This window comes from Erinaceus europaeus, chromosome 10 (assembly GCF_950295315.1).
Source record: "Erinaceus europaeus chromosome 10, mEriEur2.1, whole genome shotgun sequence".
Lineage (NCBI taxonomy): Eukaryota > Metazoa > Chordata > Mammalia > Eulipotyphla > Erinaceidae > Erinaceus > Erinaceus europaeus.
This window is the reverse complement of record NC_080171.1, coordinates 32,009,355-32,026,045: the sequence shown is the minus strand read 5'-3', so window position 1 is coordinate 32,026,045 and position 16,691 is coordinate 32,009,355. Positions and strand designations below refer to the sequence as shown.

The following is a 16,691-nucleotide window of genomic DNA, read 5'->3' as shown; positions in this document are numbered from 1 at the left end:
AGGGGAAGAGAGGATTAAATCAGAAAAAAGGGGGGGCAATTATGAATAAATGATGATGGTTGGCCCATGTCTACAACCTTAAGGGAACTGTGGTGGATTGAAGTGGGGAGACTGAAGATTCAGAACTCTGGTGGTAGGAATGGTGTGGGTTTAAACCCCTGTTGACATGTAACACTGTAATATAAAAATAAATAAATTAAATTAAATTAAAAAGAAGGTAAGGGGTGGTATATATTCCATGGAATACTACTCTGCAATCCAAAAGGATGTCATTGTGGCCTTTGGGATAAAAATGGGTGGAACTGGAGGTGATGATGCTTAGCAAAATAAGTAAGAAGATGAAAGACAACCAGTTATCAGATGGTTTCACTCATGTGGAATCTAAAGATCAGGCACACAGAAATATGGGATGGAAAAACAGCAGCAAGCAAACTGCTTCTAAGACTTCTGAGAACTTATAGTGGTTATCTCTGGGAGATGGGATGAATAGGACACAGAACTTTAGTGGTGAGTGTGGTGTGGTGTAATCTTACAGTCACATAACATACTATTGATGACAAATTTAAAACTTAAAATAAAAAAGGAGCTGCCTCAGATATGTAGATTCCAGTGCACTCATGGTCTCTGAATGTGAGTCAGAACAAAGCAAGGGGACTGATATGATCAAAGGGACAAGCCAAGGGCAGAGAGTCCAGTGGTCTATGACAAGAGACTGGCACTTTGGCAGTGGGTCAGATGTGGTGACACACAGTTTTGAAGAGATGTGAAAATGATGAAGCATAAACAGTCTGGTAAACCATGCTTACCTCAACTGAAAAACAAAAGTGTTAGGGCCAGGTGCTGGCTCACTTGGTTGAGTGCACAGATTATGTGCAAAGACCCTGGTGCAAGCTCTTACTCCCCACTTGCAGGGGTGGGGGGAGTTTCACAAGGTGTGAAGCAATGCTGCAGGTGTCTGTCTCTTTCCTTCTCTATCTTCCCCATCCTCTCAGTTTCTGTGTGTGTGTGTGTGTGTGTGTGTGTGTGTGTGTGTGTGTGTGTGTGTGTGTAACTGTCTGTATCTCTCATTAAAATAAAACATTATAAAAAATTAAAAATAACTTAAAGTACTTAAGTTAGAAGTCAGTGACACTGATGTAAAATGTGTTCAACAGACACTTAAAAATAGGGAGGTTAACATGAAAAGCACTGGGTCCAGGTCATCAGTAGGTAACTCACCTGGTAGCACTCTACCACATGCAGGTTGCTATGTAAGAAGATCTGGTTTTGAAACCCAGGCCCCAGCATGGGAACTCCTGCAGGGGGGGGGGGGAGAAGCTTTATGGACAGTGAAGTGGTACGGTAATATCACTCATTTTCTCTCTTCCTGTTTCTCACCTTCTAGCTAGAGGAAATAAAAGAAAAAAAAATGGCTGCTGGGAGAAGCAGACTTTAGACCAACCGCCTATGCCCAAGGTCTATACACTGTACATTCCCTCCTTTGGCTGGACTGTCTCCATTCTAAGGCCCTGAGGTGACTTCCCTAAGCATGTCTGGGAAGAGGAAAATGAGAGAGGAGGGTTGGAGAGGAGGGGGCACAGAAGAAAGATGCAAGATAATGGGCATCTCAAACAAAGACACAGAATGAGAATAATGACATCCTAGTCATCATTTGAAAACTCTCTCTCCAAAATGAAACTACCGTTTAGGTGTTTAACCTAAGTAGAAGTGGTAGAAAGGACATGTTAGATATATGGGGAAATATAATACCAAAGAAATAGCTCAACTGGGAGAATGTAATTTGCATGTCTGAGGCTCTTGGTTCCATCCTAGGAATGTCCTGAATGTCCCAGAGTGATGTGATGTTCTGGCTTCTTTATCTGTCTGTCTATCTATCTATCTATCTATCTATCTATCTATCTATCTATCTATCAATCATCTGTCTATCTATATTGAAGTGTACGATCACATATGAAATAAAATAAATCTCAGGACCCAGTGGTGGCACACCCATTAGAATACACATGTTAAAATCCACTAGGACTCAGGTTTTAAGCTCCTGGTCCCCACCTGTAAGGGGGAAATTTCAAGAATAGTGAAGCAGTGCTACAGCTGTCTCTTGTTTCTCTCTCCCTCTCTGTCTTCCCTTTCCTTCTTGATCTGTCTCTATCCAATAAAACTCAAAATATTTCTAAAAAGAAATAAAACATATTGCACCAAAATTAAGGACTCTAGTGCAGAAGGCAATAGGGGAGTGTTCAGATCCTGGAACATGATGGATGGCAGAGGAGGACCTAGGTGGGAGATTAGAGTGTTATATGGAAAACTGAGAAATACATACCAACTACTGTATTTTACTGTTGACTGTAAACCATTAATCCCCTCAATAGAGAAAAAATAACAAAATAAAATAGGGAATGAAACAAATCTTTAAAGAAAGGAAATGCAAACATCTAGACTTAAGCCAAGTACTACCATTTACTTCTGGAGTTATTTCATTCAAGACTTCTACACATAATGTCCTAGGTTCCCCTACCAGTAAAATGAAAGGAATAACACCCAGCTATCTCTTAATCTTAGGCAGCTATGGTTATCCATGTTCTCCAGATGAGAAGAGGATTTTTTTCTATTTTTTTTATTGGGGAATTAATGTTTTACATTCAACAGTAAGTACAATGGTTTGTACATGCATAACATTCCCCAGTTTCCCATATAACAATACAACCCCCACTAGAGAAGAGGATTTTTACAAACCAGTATTCAAAATGTAAAACTAGAGGGAATTCTGGCTCCTTATTATTAAAATAGCAAGCGACTGTCATCATTTACTGAGTCAGCCCTCATCATTCTCAGAGCATATGGGGCATGAGACAACTTGACAAACATATGGTGCTCCAAATGTAATAGTGCTAAATATTTAATATTCCACAATGGTTTGCCACAAATCAAGTTGTGAACAATTGTAGGCACACCACCAAAACTCCCACAGCAGAAGTAAGTTCCACTTCAGTTTTTCTAAATAACTTGATCTATTTTTTTCCTGCTAATTAGCTTTCTATTCAAATAATCAATTTTATTTTCCACTGAGGAAAAAGTACACAAGCTGGTAAATAATAATAATAACAGTCCATTAATCTCTGCTTGTAATTCCTATATCAACAAAACATTGTGCCTGTAAGACACCCCTCAACTTTTTTTTTTCTTTTTCCATACCACCAGGATTATCTCTGAGGCTTGGTAACTGCAATTACCAAATGAATCCAGTGTTCCTGGTAGCCACTTTTTTTTTCTTGTATTCAGTATGACAGAGAGAAATTGAGAGGAGAAATAGAAAGCTAAAGATAGGGATAGGGACAAGGACTGGGAGGGAGGGGCAGAGAGAGAGAGGTATGTCAGCCAGTGGTTCACCTGCTGAAGCACACTCATTACAGTGCACAAGGAACCAGGTTCAAGCCCCTGGCTTTTTCTCAACAGCTGCACACTTGTGGTTGTCAGGAAGGCAGCTGCCTGGACTCCCATCAAGTTTATAATTTTTAATTTTTTTTCCTATCTTTTTTTAACTTTTATTGGGAAGTTAATAGTTTACAGTCCAGTTGTTGGCACATGGGTGCAATCTCATCTCACCAAGACAGGTGTCTGCAAAAGACTCTCACCCCCAGTTTAGGTTCACAATCATGTACCAGGACCTGAAAGCCCCTCCCCTCCACCATCCCTCTCTTGCCTCCTTCCCCAGAGTCCTTTGCTTTGATGCAATACACAAAACCAGTCCAAGTTTTATTTTGTGTTTCCTCTTTCTGCTCTTGTTTCTTAAGTTCTGCCCATGAGTGAGATTGGCAGGAGTGTTTTCTTCAGTGACTCAGATCCATTCACAAAGAAAACAAAAACAACAATAAATCAATGGGACTATATCAAATTGACAAGCTACTGCACAGCAAAAGAAACTACCACCTAGATAGAGAGACTTCTTACAGAATGGGAGAAGATCATTTTATACATAAGACAAAAGGCTAATAAACAAAAATAGACAAAGAGCTCGCCAAACTTAGCAACAACAACAAAAAAAAAAAGGCAGGGAGAGGCTATGGCCAGAATATTCAGGAAAGAAGAGATTCAAAGGGCCAACAGGCATATGAAAAAAAAAAAATGCTCAGTTACTGATTACCAGAGAAATGCAAATAAAGACCACTCCTGTGAGCTTTTATTTTCCTATCTGCCATTGTCAGGCAGTAGCACAGTGGGTTAAGCACAGGTAGTGCCAAGCATAAGGACCCCAGTTCGAGCCCCCGGCTCCCCACCTGCAGGAAGGTCACTTCACAAGTGGTAAAGCAGGTCTGCAGGTGTCTCTCTTTCTCTCCGCCTCTCTGTCTTCCCCTCCTCTCTCCATTTCTCTCTGTCTTATCCAACAACAATGACATCAATAACAACAATAATAATAACTACAACAATCAAAAAACAAGGGCAACAAAGGGGAATAAATAAATAAATATTTTTTTAAAAGAAGAATGCAGTGTCATGAAAGGAAAGTCGTCGTTTCAAAAATACATATATTGTGATCCGGGAGGTGGCGCAGTGATAAAGCCTTGGACTCTCAAGCTTAAGGTCTCAAGTTCAATCCCCATCAGTACATGTGCCAGAGTGATGTCCGGTTCTTTCTCTCTCCTCCTATCTTTCTCATAAATAAAATCTTAAGAAAATAAAAATATATATATATTGTAATTGGGTTGGGGTGCTAGGAGCTGGCTACAGTCCGCCTCCCAATGTTCACCAGATTAAAGTTCCTTATCATAGCGATCTCTTCCTGATCACAATTTTGCAGTACAGAGAGACTTTTTACTTGGGAAAAGGCATCTCTCTGTTTTTCTGCTACCTGGATACTGATTTTTTATCCCTTCCTGTGAAAGCTTACTTGAGATTCTGGCCCATTTCTATTTGGGGTTTTCTATGTTTTGATGTAACTTTGCTGCTACTCAGAAGGAGGAAAACACGGGTCCCCTCTACTTCACTGTCACCAGTCACCTATTACTATTTCTTTTAACCACAGCACTGCTCAGCTGTGCTTATGGTGGTGTGGTGGCTTGAACCTGGGACTTGGATCCTTAGACATGAGAGTCTCTTTGGATAAGCATTATGCTATCTACCCCCCCACTCACCTTTTTTTTGCAAAAAAATCTTTTGACTGGAACACAGGCCCATCCCCTAAAATTTTCTAGAACTCTTTCCACTAGCAAAGCAGAACTGCAGAACTTAATGATAAAGATGATATGGGTCGCAAAGCTGAAAAATGTTTTCCATCTTGCCCCTTCCAGAAAAAGTTGACAGATCTCTCTGGCTTGGGCTATCTATGTCTCTTATTTTCATTTGGGAGATGGAATGGCAAGAATGTGGTTTTGAATTGTATTCTCTCCCACCTAGCTGTTTGGCCTTGGGCTAGTGACTAACCCTCTCTGTGCTGCAATGTTCTGAGGAAAACTAAAGGCTGAGTAAAACTCCTGGTTTTTGTAATAATAGGTAATATGATTTCTTGAGGGTTCTAATACTGTAGGGTTATAGTACATAGTTCCACAAGGCACCCATCACCAAAGTTCTGTATCCCCACCTTGCCAGTGATAACCACCATAGTTCTCACAAAACCTCAGAAATAATCTGGGAAAAAAAGGGGGGGCACAAACAAATAAAAAAGAAAGAATTTGGATACTTTTTCCCTTTTTCTTTTTTAAATATTTTATTTTTATTTACTTTTTTAAATTTATTATTGGATAGAGATAGAAATTTTTAGAAGGGTAGGGAAGATAGAGGGAAAGAGACAGAGAGACACCTGTAGCCCTAGTTCACCACATATGAATTTATCCCCCCCACCACAGGTGGGGACCAGGAACTTGAACCTCAGTCCTTGTGCACTGTAATATGTGCACTTAACCAGGTGTGCCACTGCCTGAGCACATCCTTTTTCTTATTTCTGCAAGTTCATGTGTTTCAATTCTTTATATTACACAAATGAATGTAAAAATAAGCATAACCACCTTCAGTTCCATCTGTTTGACTAATGACCTTCTATAAAGAAGTAGAGAGGTAAGGTTTTTGCTATAAGTGTTTGGTCTTGTTCTTGTTTCAGATAGAGACAGAAAGGTGGATGAAGAGAGAGAGAGAGAGAGAGAGAGAGAGAGAGAGAATTAAAAAAAAAAAAAAGCTTTCTTCAATACAGTGGGGACCAAGCTTGAACCTGGGTCACTATCCAAGTGAACTATTTCACTGGCCCTATCATGGGCTATTAAGTAACCACTGTCTGAGGTGCTTTGGCAAACTCTGTGTTGTGAGAACACAGGAATATTCTCTCTTCAATGGGGGCAGCTTTCTGGAAAGGCCCCAGAACACTTTCTCTTCTCTTGCCAAGTCCCTTGGGGACAGAGCCAGGCCCTCCTATGCACACCCCCATGCCAGGAGGGGTTGTTTCACACAGTCAACAGCCATGAGAACTAGTGTCAGAAGAAGTTCTACAGTGCCCCAGAGACCAGTCATCCCCCCCAATTGGGTCAGGACAGAGGTGCCTCTTACCCGCTGCTTGTCTGGATCCACGTAACGAATGCCAAAGTAGTCCTTCTCCAGCAAGCTGTAGTAGTTGCAGATGTGGTCGATGAGAAACTGCCCCTTGGTCTCCCTCTGCAAACGAAACACATTGATGTCTCAGTCTGAGCTCAGAGCTCACTGCATCCGCTCCTGTCTAGAAGGGGCCTTATCCACCCAGAGAGGTCTATGCTCAGAGAAAGGGATTCACTCACTTCCATGCCTGCAGCAAGGCTTTTGGGCCCTTTCATCTACAATCTACAGTTAAAAATGCCTTTTACACTGTGAGCCCACACACACATCAAAAAGAGAACCAAAGAAAAGAAAAGAACACCAACAATCCCCTTCACAGACACAATTATTCTTTTTTGTTCCGTTTTCTTCTACCCCATACCACTGTTGACCTGCTGTTTATGACTCAGGGCACTGACAGTACAATTTGATACCTAACAGAGGCCCACATTTGGCAAATCTTCATCTTTTACAAACAGTACACCTCACTGCTTACTGATTTTCTTTTCTTTTTTTTAATTTAACTTAATTTAAGTTGGCTAGAGAGAAATTGAGAGGGATGGGGAAGAGAGAAAGTAAGAAACCTGTAGCATTGCATCATAGCTTGTAAAGCTTCCCCCACCCCGATAGTTGGAGGCTGGGGGCTTGAACATGGATCTTTGCACATGGTAATGTATGCATTCAACCCAATGCACCACTGCCCACCCCTGTTTACTTGGACTTCTCCATGAATATCCTCACTCTGATCCTATGACTTTTGTATCTGAGGAGGCTAAGGCACAGAGAGGCTTGGCAGTTTGCTCAAAGACACCCAACTTACACAGGGTAAGATGGGGCTTGATCCAGAGCACCGGACTGCAGGCTGAAGAATCCAGTTCACTGTGACTTTGCCATAAGGCAAAAGCCAGGTGGTGTGGAAATGCAGTGAAAGGCATTAGACAGAACCTCCTGACACCCACTAGGAATGGTGGGAAGTCTGCTGCCTCTGCCTCAAGACCACTGAATCACACCCATCAAACAGCACAGAAAGGCTCTGTGAGGGGCTGGGATCCAAAGACAGCCCCCCCACACACACATACACCCCAACTATCTCCATATCAGTACAAGGAGTTGGCTGGACTACCTAATTTCCAAGCTGGTTAGATTTTTTTTTTCCTTCTAGGACTCTGAGCAATCCACGTATTTTAGTCAGATCTGACTGAGCCAAATGCCATTATAGCAAAACCTTGTGAACAGCAAAGGCACTTCCAAGCCCTTTTCCAGACAGACAATAATGTAAAAATACCTACTTCAATCAAAGCTGCGGAAAGACCCATGGAATGTCTTACAGATTGGCGGTGACTTATAAAAATAAGTGGAGAGATAAGAGACATTAAATGAGTCATCCAGGGACCTGGTGGTGACTCACCTGGTAAAGTACACATGTTACAATATACAAGGACTCAGGTTCAAAATCCCAGTCCCCACCTACAGGAGGAAGCTTCACAAGAAGTGGAGCAGTGCTACGGGTGTCACTCCCCCTCTCTGTCTCTCTCCACTGCCCATCCTGTGCAAGCACTGAGCCCCAGGAATAGTCCTGGTGAAAAAATAAAAAATAAGTCAGTAAATAAGCCATTCTTTCAAATCACCAAGAATAAATTTAGAAGACCAGTTTGGTCTATGTCGCATGATGAACTTTCCATTAGAAACTACCAGCCCCACAATGACCCTGGATCCATACTCCCAGAGAGACAGAGAATGGGAAAGCTATCGGGGGAGGAGATGGGATATGGAGATAGGGTTGTGGGAATTGTGTGGAGCTATACCCCTCTTATCCTATGGTTTTGTTTATGTCTCCTTTCTTAAATAAATAATTAAAAAAAAAAAAAAGAAAAGAAACTACCAGCATGGAGCTCCAGTGGTGCTCGCGGTACTTAAACAGAAACTACTGGCAGGAATGCAGGAAATTAGTGAAAAAGTCACCTGCTGGTCTGGGAGGTACTATATTGACACAGAAAGAGAAACATTAGATGTCCTCACTTATGTAGGAGCTAAAGAAAACAGCAAGGGGGACTGGCAAAGTCAAATATAAACAGACCCTTAATCTCAGATGACAGATCTGAGGTTACAAAGGGGACGATGGAAAGCAAAGGTCTGTGAAGGCTTAACTTTTCTAGAATCGTGTTTGTATTTCAACTTTTATGCGCATTGAGCTTTTGCTTACTTTTTTTTTTTAACCAGTTCTGACTTACGTTAGTGTATGGGATTGAACTTGGGACTTTGGAGGCTCAGGCGTGAAGGTCTTTGCATAACCATTATATTATCTACCCCTGCCCCCACTTTTACTTACTTTCTAAGAGAAATGGGCTGATGGAGCTCAAAGCAGACAAAACCTTGAAATGGAACTTGTTTGAAATGTCTGTACTAGGGGCTCACAAGACAGCTCACTAGGACAGTGCCTTTGCTTAGTCATGGGCATGGTGCAGGTTAGAGCCTGGCCCCCAACTGCACTGAAGGAAGTCTCAATGCTGCTGTCTCTTTCTATCTCTTGTCCCTGTTTTTTCTATCTGAAAAGTCTTCCTGGAGTAGTCAAATCTTAATGATGACACTTTTTTCCCTCTAATTGTTTTTAACCCAGGGGACTAAGGTAACAGGCAGTATTGGATGACAGCTGAATCCAATACCTGGAACATAGTGAATTTAGTTCCTTTTATCAGCGTAAGAAAGTCCACTCATCTTTTTTAAAAAAAAAAACATATCTTATTCATTTATCTATTATTAGACAAAGACAGAGAAAAATCAAAAAGGAAGGGAGAAAATAGGGATACAGAACAGGTGAGACACCTGCAGCATTGCTTCACCACTCATGAAGCTTCTCCTCTGCAAGTGGGGACCAGAGGCTTGAACTACGGTCCTTGCACATAGGAACAAGTGCACTCAACGAGGCGTGCCACCAACCAACCCCCAGAACTCACCCATCTTAAAAAGAAGAAACATACCAGCACTGCTCCATCCTTAGTGAAGGTTCTCCCAAGTGGTTGCCCAGAGCTCAAACCCAGATCCTTGCACATAGATACTCTACCAGGTAAACCACCTGCCCAACCCTTTATGATTACAGGTGAGAAGCCAGAGCACTAGTCCACCATTCTACATAGTGCAGAAGGTCAAGCTTAGGGCCTCATGCATGCAAAGCATTGTACACAATCACTGAACCACCTCCCAGGTCCTGTGAACTGATGTGCCATGTGCTGTATGTGTTTTTTTTACCCCCACAAAAACTGTACCAAGAGAGCATAACCACAACTGTCGTGCTTTGCATGTGTTGAGTATCTAAACCAATGCCATGGAACTATGGTCTATACACTGTGCCAGGCTGAAAAGCACTTAGTTCCTGACCCTCTTCAACACAAGTGCAGACATTTAGAGTCATTCATTTGTTTTCTTCTTAAATTTTGGTCCAAAACAGATTGGATAAACATGATCTGGGGCTGGTTTCTCATCACAGAAAGTTAAAGATGCTCTGGTGTTTGCTATCTACCCCCCTTGGGGGTTTCTATTTAAGATTTCTTTGCTCTGAGCCTCAGAGAAAGGCTGGGTCCTCCCTACGTTCTCTCTGCCCATGTTTATAGACCATGCTTAATGTCTGTGTACCCCCTGGACTCTTTGCAATAATCTCCCATTCTCTCAGGAGCCAAAATTTTTGTTTGCTTGTTTGTTAACATCCTCCCACAGTCATTTTATTGGGAAGGACAATCATTTACAGCATAGTTGCTGGCACATTTTGTAGAATTTCTCCCCCCACCCCAAGTTAGGTCCTTCCCCACCATCCTGATGCACCCTTTCTACCTCTTCTCAGCACCTCCTCCCCCACAGTCCTTTGCCTTGTTGCAATACACCTCACCCAGTCCAAGTTTTCACCCTGTGTTTTCCCTCTCTGCCCTTGTTTCTAAAGGTCCAGCTATAGGTGAGGTCATCCAGTATTCATCCTTTCTCTTTTGGCTGATCTCACTTAACATGATTCCTTCAAGTGCCATCCAAGATGAGCCAAGGGAGATGATTTCATCACTTTTAACAGCTGAGTTAACTTGCCTTTAATTTCTTTTTAAACTTTATTTTATGAGAGATAGGGGTGGAGGGAGACAGAAGAAGAAAGGCCAGTACAGCAATTTAGAGCATATGTGGTGTCAGGGATCGAAAGAAAAAAAAAAAAACAAAAACATCTCATGTAAGCAAGGCTTATCACTCCACCACCTCCTGGAGGACAAAACCTAAGTTTGGCTATAACTAACTAGCTTGCATTTCAGCAAAATTCTTTCTTCCTTACCCCAAAGTGTGTAAGAGAAGAAAAGACCAAGTCACTATGTTAAGAGCCTCCTTTCTACCACTTGCCAGTGGGGTGACCTTAAAGAAGTCAGGAAATCTTTCTGAGATTTAGTTTTTTTTCTGGTGTAAGAGAAGAGCAAATGATGACAACTACAAAATGCACCCCAGTGGATTACTTTGAGGTTCAGTAGAGCATTTTAAACATCTTTTACTCAGCAGGCATTGAAATGGGGCTTAGAGAAAGGGAGCAAAACACAATTTATAATCTCACAGGTCTTAACACCATGTGGCTTGTGAAATGGGAGAGCATTTTGTGGACTGTCAAGCACCATGCCGATGTACTATGTCATTTTCAAGAATCCTAAAAAGTAATGTTGATTTTAAGTCTGTATCCCCAATCTCCTAGGCCCTTTCTAATACAAGAATGTGAACAGGAACAACATTCACCTCCAAAACTAACCTCTGTGGAAGGCTAATTGCTGGTGATGCATTTACTTCAACTCCCAGGTTCAATGGCAAAGTTGAGACAATGGATTTTTGCTTTAAAAAAGTCTGGGGGGGGGGGAGTTGGGCAGTAGTACATCGGGTTAAGTGCAAGTGGCACAAAACACAAGGACTGGCATAAGGATCCTGGTTCGAGGCCCCAGCTTCCCACCTGCAGGGCAGTCTGCAGGTGTCTGTCTTTCTCTTCCCCTTTCTGTCTTTCCCTCCTCTCTCCATTTCTCTCTGCCCTATCCAACAATAACGACATCAATAAAACAACAAGAGCAACAAACATAAATAAATATTTTTTTAAAAACTCTTGAAAAAAAGTGGGGGGAGGGATGATCAACTGGCTAAATTAGTAAATTTGTGTGTCTTTAGTAAAAAATAAATGTGTGGCATATCTCAATCCCCAATTACTAAAACTGTTAAGTCATGACATTTTGCTACCTTTTAGATGTTGGTTAAGTGAAGATAATAAAACTACCCCAGTAGTCCTGCTTAACCATGGGTTCAGAGTTTGCATCACTTCCTTCAGGAATGAAGCTATGAACACAATAATGAAAGTTGCTATTTAGTAAACACACTGTATGCGGATAACTGTTACATGTCTACATTTGGTTTCCTGACAACTCCACTGAGGGAATTATATTGTTTCTATGTCACACGTTTGAAAGCTGGATTAGGAAATGGTAAATTTGTTTGTAAGGAGTCAAACCCAGGTTGGCCACCCAAGCTCAAGATACTGTAAAGCTCAATCCACTTTACCTATCTGTTTCCAGTCTTTATGCAGATGCAGAAGAAAGCTATAGCCTCCAGCTTGGTACAGTATAGATATAAGGAGGAGTTAAGTGATCCAATCACTTAGAATGTGGACCCTGGCAATAACGAACACAGGATATCAACCACTGCAGCAGGCTGGGAAGAGGCAGTTTGATAAAATCCAAACCACATTCATTATAGGAGTCATCACCATCTTCCCGACCACCATACATATATCCCTGTCTTTTCTAAGAGAACCCAGATTTTCTTCAGAAATGCATGAGTATACCTGTGCACACATACCACACACACAGAGAGATTAGGAGTGAAGTCTATAAACCTCAAGAAACTAAATAATCCAGGAGGCAGAGCAATAGCATGCCCGGCTAAGCACACAAAGGATGAAGTGCAAGGACCCATGCAAGGATTTGGGTGCAAGCTTTCCCCTACCAATGCCCCACCCCGCTCCACACCTACAGGGGAGTCGCTTCACAAGCAGTGAAGCAGGTCTGCAGGGATCTGTCTTTCTCTCTCCCTTTCTATCTCCCCCTCCCTTTTCAATTTATCTGTCCTATCAAATTAAAAAAGAGAGAGAGAAAATGTCCACCAGGAGCAGTGGACTTGTAGTGCCAGCAGTGAACCCCAGCGATAACACTGGTGGCAAAGTAAAGGAAGGGGAAAAGGGAGGGAAGAAGGAAGAAAGGAAGGGAGGGAGAGAGGGTGGGAGAGAGGAAGAGAGGAAGGATGGGAAGGAGGGAGGGAAGGAGGCTGGGAGGGAGGGAGGAGAAACAATAACCCACAACTAACTAGAGGACTCAAGGGCTGATAGGGTAATTCTACTCCTCTTATCTGATTAGTTCATAAATGGACACAAGATAGTTTAAGTTAAAAAGACGGGGAGTGCACAATTTGAGCTTGTTGTATAGCAAGATATGTTCTGTTCTGATATTCTCTCCTCTGAGGCACATCATTATATAGACTTAAAAATTACTTAAAATTTTTTACATAGGAGGAGCTATTCTATTTAAATAGGAGGGGTGGCTCCTGTTGACTCTTCTCAAAGAGCTTCAGGAAGCAGCTTTCTTTTATGCATACATACAGGAGTCATCCTGAATCAGTCTACAAAAAAAAAGCCAGCACAGGAGGGTGCCAAAATATTCTCAGGGAAATGGAAGCAAAGTCTCCAGATTAACAATCTTGACGTTTACGCTCAGTACAAACCTCCAGAGATTCCGACAAAACTTGTTGTTCCAATTAACACAACTTACATTTCGGCTCCTTGTGCCCAAAAATTTACTAGAAGGGAAGAGCCAATGCCTCAGGCCCAGTAAGAGAACGCAGAGAGGACAATGGTATTTAGTATGAGAGGAAAAATCACAGGGACTACAGACTCCTGAGGTAGAGAGTTGATTCCCAAGGTCTTTTGGAGCTTGGTATCAGTCATCCCTTCCACTGAAGGTGAGGACTGCAATTTACTGCACCCACACAGTCCTGTCACCTCCCACAGCCTCCTGTTCCCACATTTCCCTGGTCCCCGAAAAAAAAAAAAATCGGATTTTTTTGCTTTTGATAGAAGACAGGGAAACTGAAAAGGAGGGACACTGAAAGGGAGAAAGAAAGCAAGACACCCGCAGCCCTGCTTCACCAGTTATGAAGCCTCCCCCACACATGACATGTGTGGAGCAGGAGTCCTTGGGCATGGAATGTGTGTGCTCTACCAGTTGCACCACCACTCATCCCCTCTGAAAGAATGAGTTTACAACCTGGTGAAAACTAAAATATTCTGAAAGTGTTTCTTGAGAGAGTTTTCCTTGGAAGAACTTGGAATCATCCCTGGAACCAGGCAAAGTCCTCAGTGCTGCTGCCACTGAGGCTGCTCTCTGAGGCTGTGCAGGCCTATCAGCCATGAATGGAGAAAGGTTTACAGAGAACAGAGGTGTTAGGGAAGGGTCACTGGCACAAAGGAAGCAAGAAACAGCCAGGAGAATCAGGAACAAAAGCCCAGGAGACTGGGAAGAGTCTATTCTGGCATAGGAACCTCACTCCCATAATCCCCATCTGATAAAAGTGTCATGTTCCCATAATAAAGGTTGGGAGAAGGAAGAGCCTTCGTAAATGTACAACTGACTCTTCCACCTCTAAAGGAAGAAATCTATTCCCATCTGAATACCTAGAATTTCACAGGGGCTTCCAGACTATGGCAAGGCCCCTAAATAACAACTGATGCTCGGTTTGCTGCTGGAAGTTTGACTTCCAGGGGTAGGAGGCTGCATTAATTTCATGAATTAAGAGACTCAGTCCATTTGTCTCCATAAGGCAGATGAGTAAACAAAAGTAATGAGACATTGTTGTTTCTATTGTGAAGGACAAGTACTAGCTGGAGAATGATTGTGGTTCAATCAAACATAAAAGTGAAGTGCTCTCTTTGTGTGCCTTTCTGCTTTAAAAATTCAAGCATGTATGTATAAATGGATACTTTCTTTATTGGGGGAATTAACGGCTTACAGTCAACAGTAAATCACAGTAGTTTGTACATGTGTAACATTTCTCAGTTTTCCACATAACAATTCAACCCCCTGGCAGAGGTCCACCTCTGCCACTCCCCTACTCCACAGTCTTTCACTCTGGTGCAATACACCAAACCCAGTCCTAGTCCTGCTTTGTGTTTTCATATTTTTAAATTTCTTTTTTTATTGTCATTAATGATTTAACAATGATTGACAAGATTGTGGGATAACGGATACAATTCATACAATTCCCACCACCAGAGTGCCATATCCCATCCGCTCCACTGGAAGCTTTCCTATTCTTTATCCCTCAGGAAGTATGGACCAAAGATCTCTATGGGGTATAGAAGGTAAAAGGTCTGGCTTCTGTAATTGCTTCTCCTCTGAACATGGGTGTTGACAGGTTGATCCATATCCCCAGCCTGTCTATACCTTTCCCTAGTGGGGTAGAGCTCTGAGGAGGTGGGATTCCAGAACACATTGGTGAGGTTATTTGCCCAGGGAAGGCAGGTTGGCATCATGGTAGTATTTTTCAACTTCTGTCTATGAGTGAGATCATCCCATATTCATTCATCATTCTGTTACTGACTTATCTCACTTAACATGATTCTTTCAGTCTCCAAGCGACAGGCACCACAGCTCTTACCAAAAAACAGCATCTTTGGACCGAGGTTCAAGTCCCTGGTTGCCCCCCTGTGGGGCGGGGGGAGTATCACAAGTAGTGGAGCAGTGCTACAGGGTCTCTATTCCCTCTCTGCTTCTCTCCTCCTCTGTCCCTCTCTGTTCATTCTGTATCAGATAAAGAAAGGAAAAGGAAAGAAACATGAGTTCTGGGAATGATTGAGTGGTTGTGCAGGTACTGAGCCCCAGAGATTACCCTGGCAGAAAAAAAGAAAGGGAGGAAGGAAGGAAGGAAGGAAGGAAGGAAGGAAGGAAAGAAGGAAGGAAGGAGAAAATGGAAGAAAATAAAAAAGCAGGATATATATTTTTAATGGAATTTAAGTAGCAAGAGATGCATTGCTTAGTTAATTGTTCTGTTCCATTACAGATATAAGTGGCATTCGGTATTTGTGGCTTACATTCGTAAAACTGCATCATTCCAAGACAGTGAAGAAAATAGTAATATCAAAACTAAGTAATGAGAACTGTAAAGAAACACAAGAACAGAAGGCCCTCTTATGTCATTCAGACCTAATCCGTAGTTCTCACACAGAAGCTAAAAGTTGCTTTGATTTGTGTTATTCAAATATATGCTAATCAGCATCATTACCAGTTACATCTTCAGTATATTATGGCTGATATAATTGAAAAATATAAGCCAGGTTGACTAACGGCATCTTGTGCACAATGACTATTCTTAAGTTGGAGGGGGAGTATGGTTATGGTTATTATTTTAGCAGTAACCTGAAAACCAGGAAAGAACAGCCACCGAGGCCAGACACTCAGGGGGTACATGATATGTATGCCCCAATAACTGCCTAGAATTCAGTGTATAACTAAAAAATCAAAGGGAGGACACAAGTGGCCAGCTAACCCTGCCAGCTTCTTTGGTAGGCAATCAAAACCCAGTCCCTCTCACAAATTCATGGTAGCATCTCCCCACTCTGATAAATAAAAGCAAAACAAAACAGTTCCCATGTTGCAAGAGATTTAGTTGAATCAAGACTGCAGTGATTTAAAAGGGTCTGACTGCACACAAGGCGAAGCAGCACACTACCCAAGTGAGCTATTTCACTAGCCCTTCTTTGACTTTTGCCTGGGATTTTTTTCACATCCAGTACTCCACCTGTGTTCTGTGACTTTCATTCCAAAACAGAGGGTCATCTTTCTTCTGACTGGCACAAAGACCCACTCTAATACTCAGGGAGTCATATCTGGTGTGTCAGTGCTTCTTGGCAATTTCTGTTAAGATTCAGTACATGTGGCAGTCGGGCGGTAACACAGCAGGTTAAGCTCATGTGGCGCAAAGCACAAGGACCGGTGTAAGGATCCCGGTTCGAGCCCCCAGCTCCCCACCTGCAGGGGAGTCACTTCACAGGCAGTGAAACCGGTCTGCAGGTGTTTATCTTTCTCTCTCCCTCTATG

The 16,691-nt window shown here is 42.2% G+C and overlaps 1 protein-coding gene across 7 annotated transcripts in view; it reads right to left on the bottom strand.

Moving 5' to 3' along the window:
- FRMD3 (FERM domain containing 3) overlaps positions 1 to 16,691 on the bottom strand; it is a 358,746-nt gene that overhangs the window by 158,416 nt on the left and 183,639 nt on the right. For 6 of the 7 annotated variants that reach the window (XM_060199507.1, XM_060199503.1, XM_060199504.1 and 3 more), the window contains one exon: positions 6,532 to 6,636. Coding sequence is in view for 6 of the 7 variants with exons in the window: in XM_060199503.1 (XP_060055486.1) it covers positions 6,532 to 6,636 (105 nt within the window). In the remaining variant the exon portion in view is untranslated. Of the gene's footprint in view, positions 1 to 1,218; positions 1,296 to 6,531; positions 6,637 to 16,691 lie in introns of all 7 variants that reach the window. The other variant, XM_060199506.1, reaches the window with a different exon arrangement.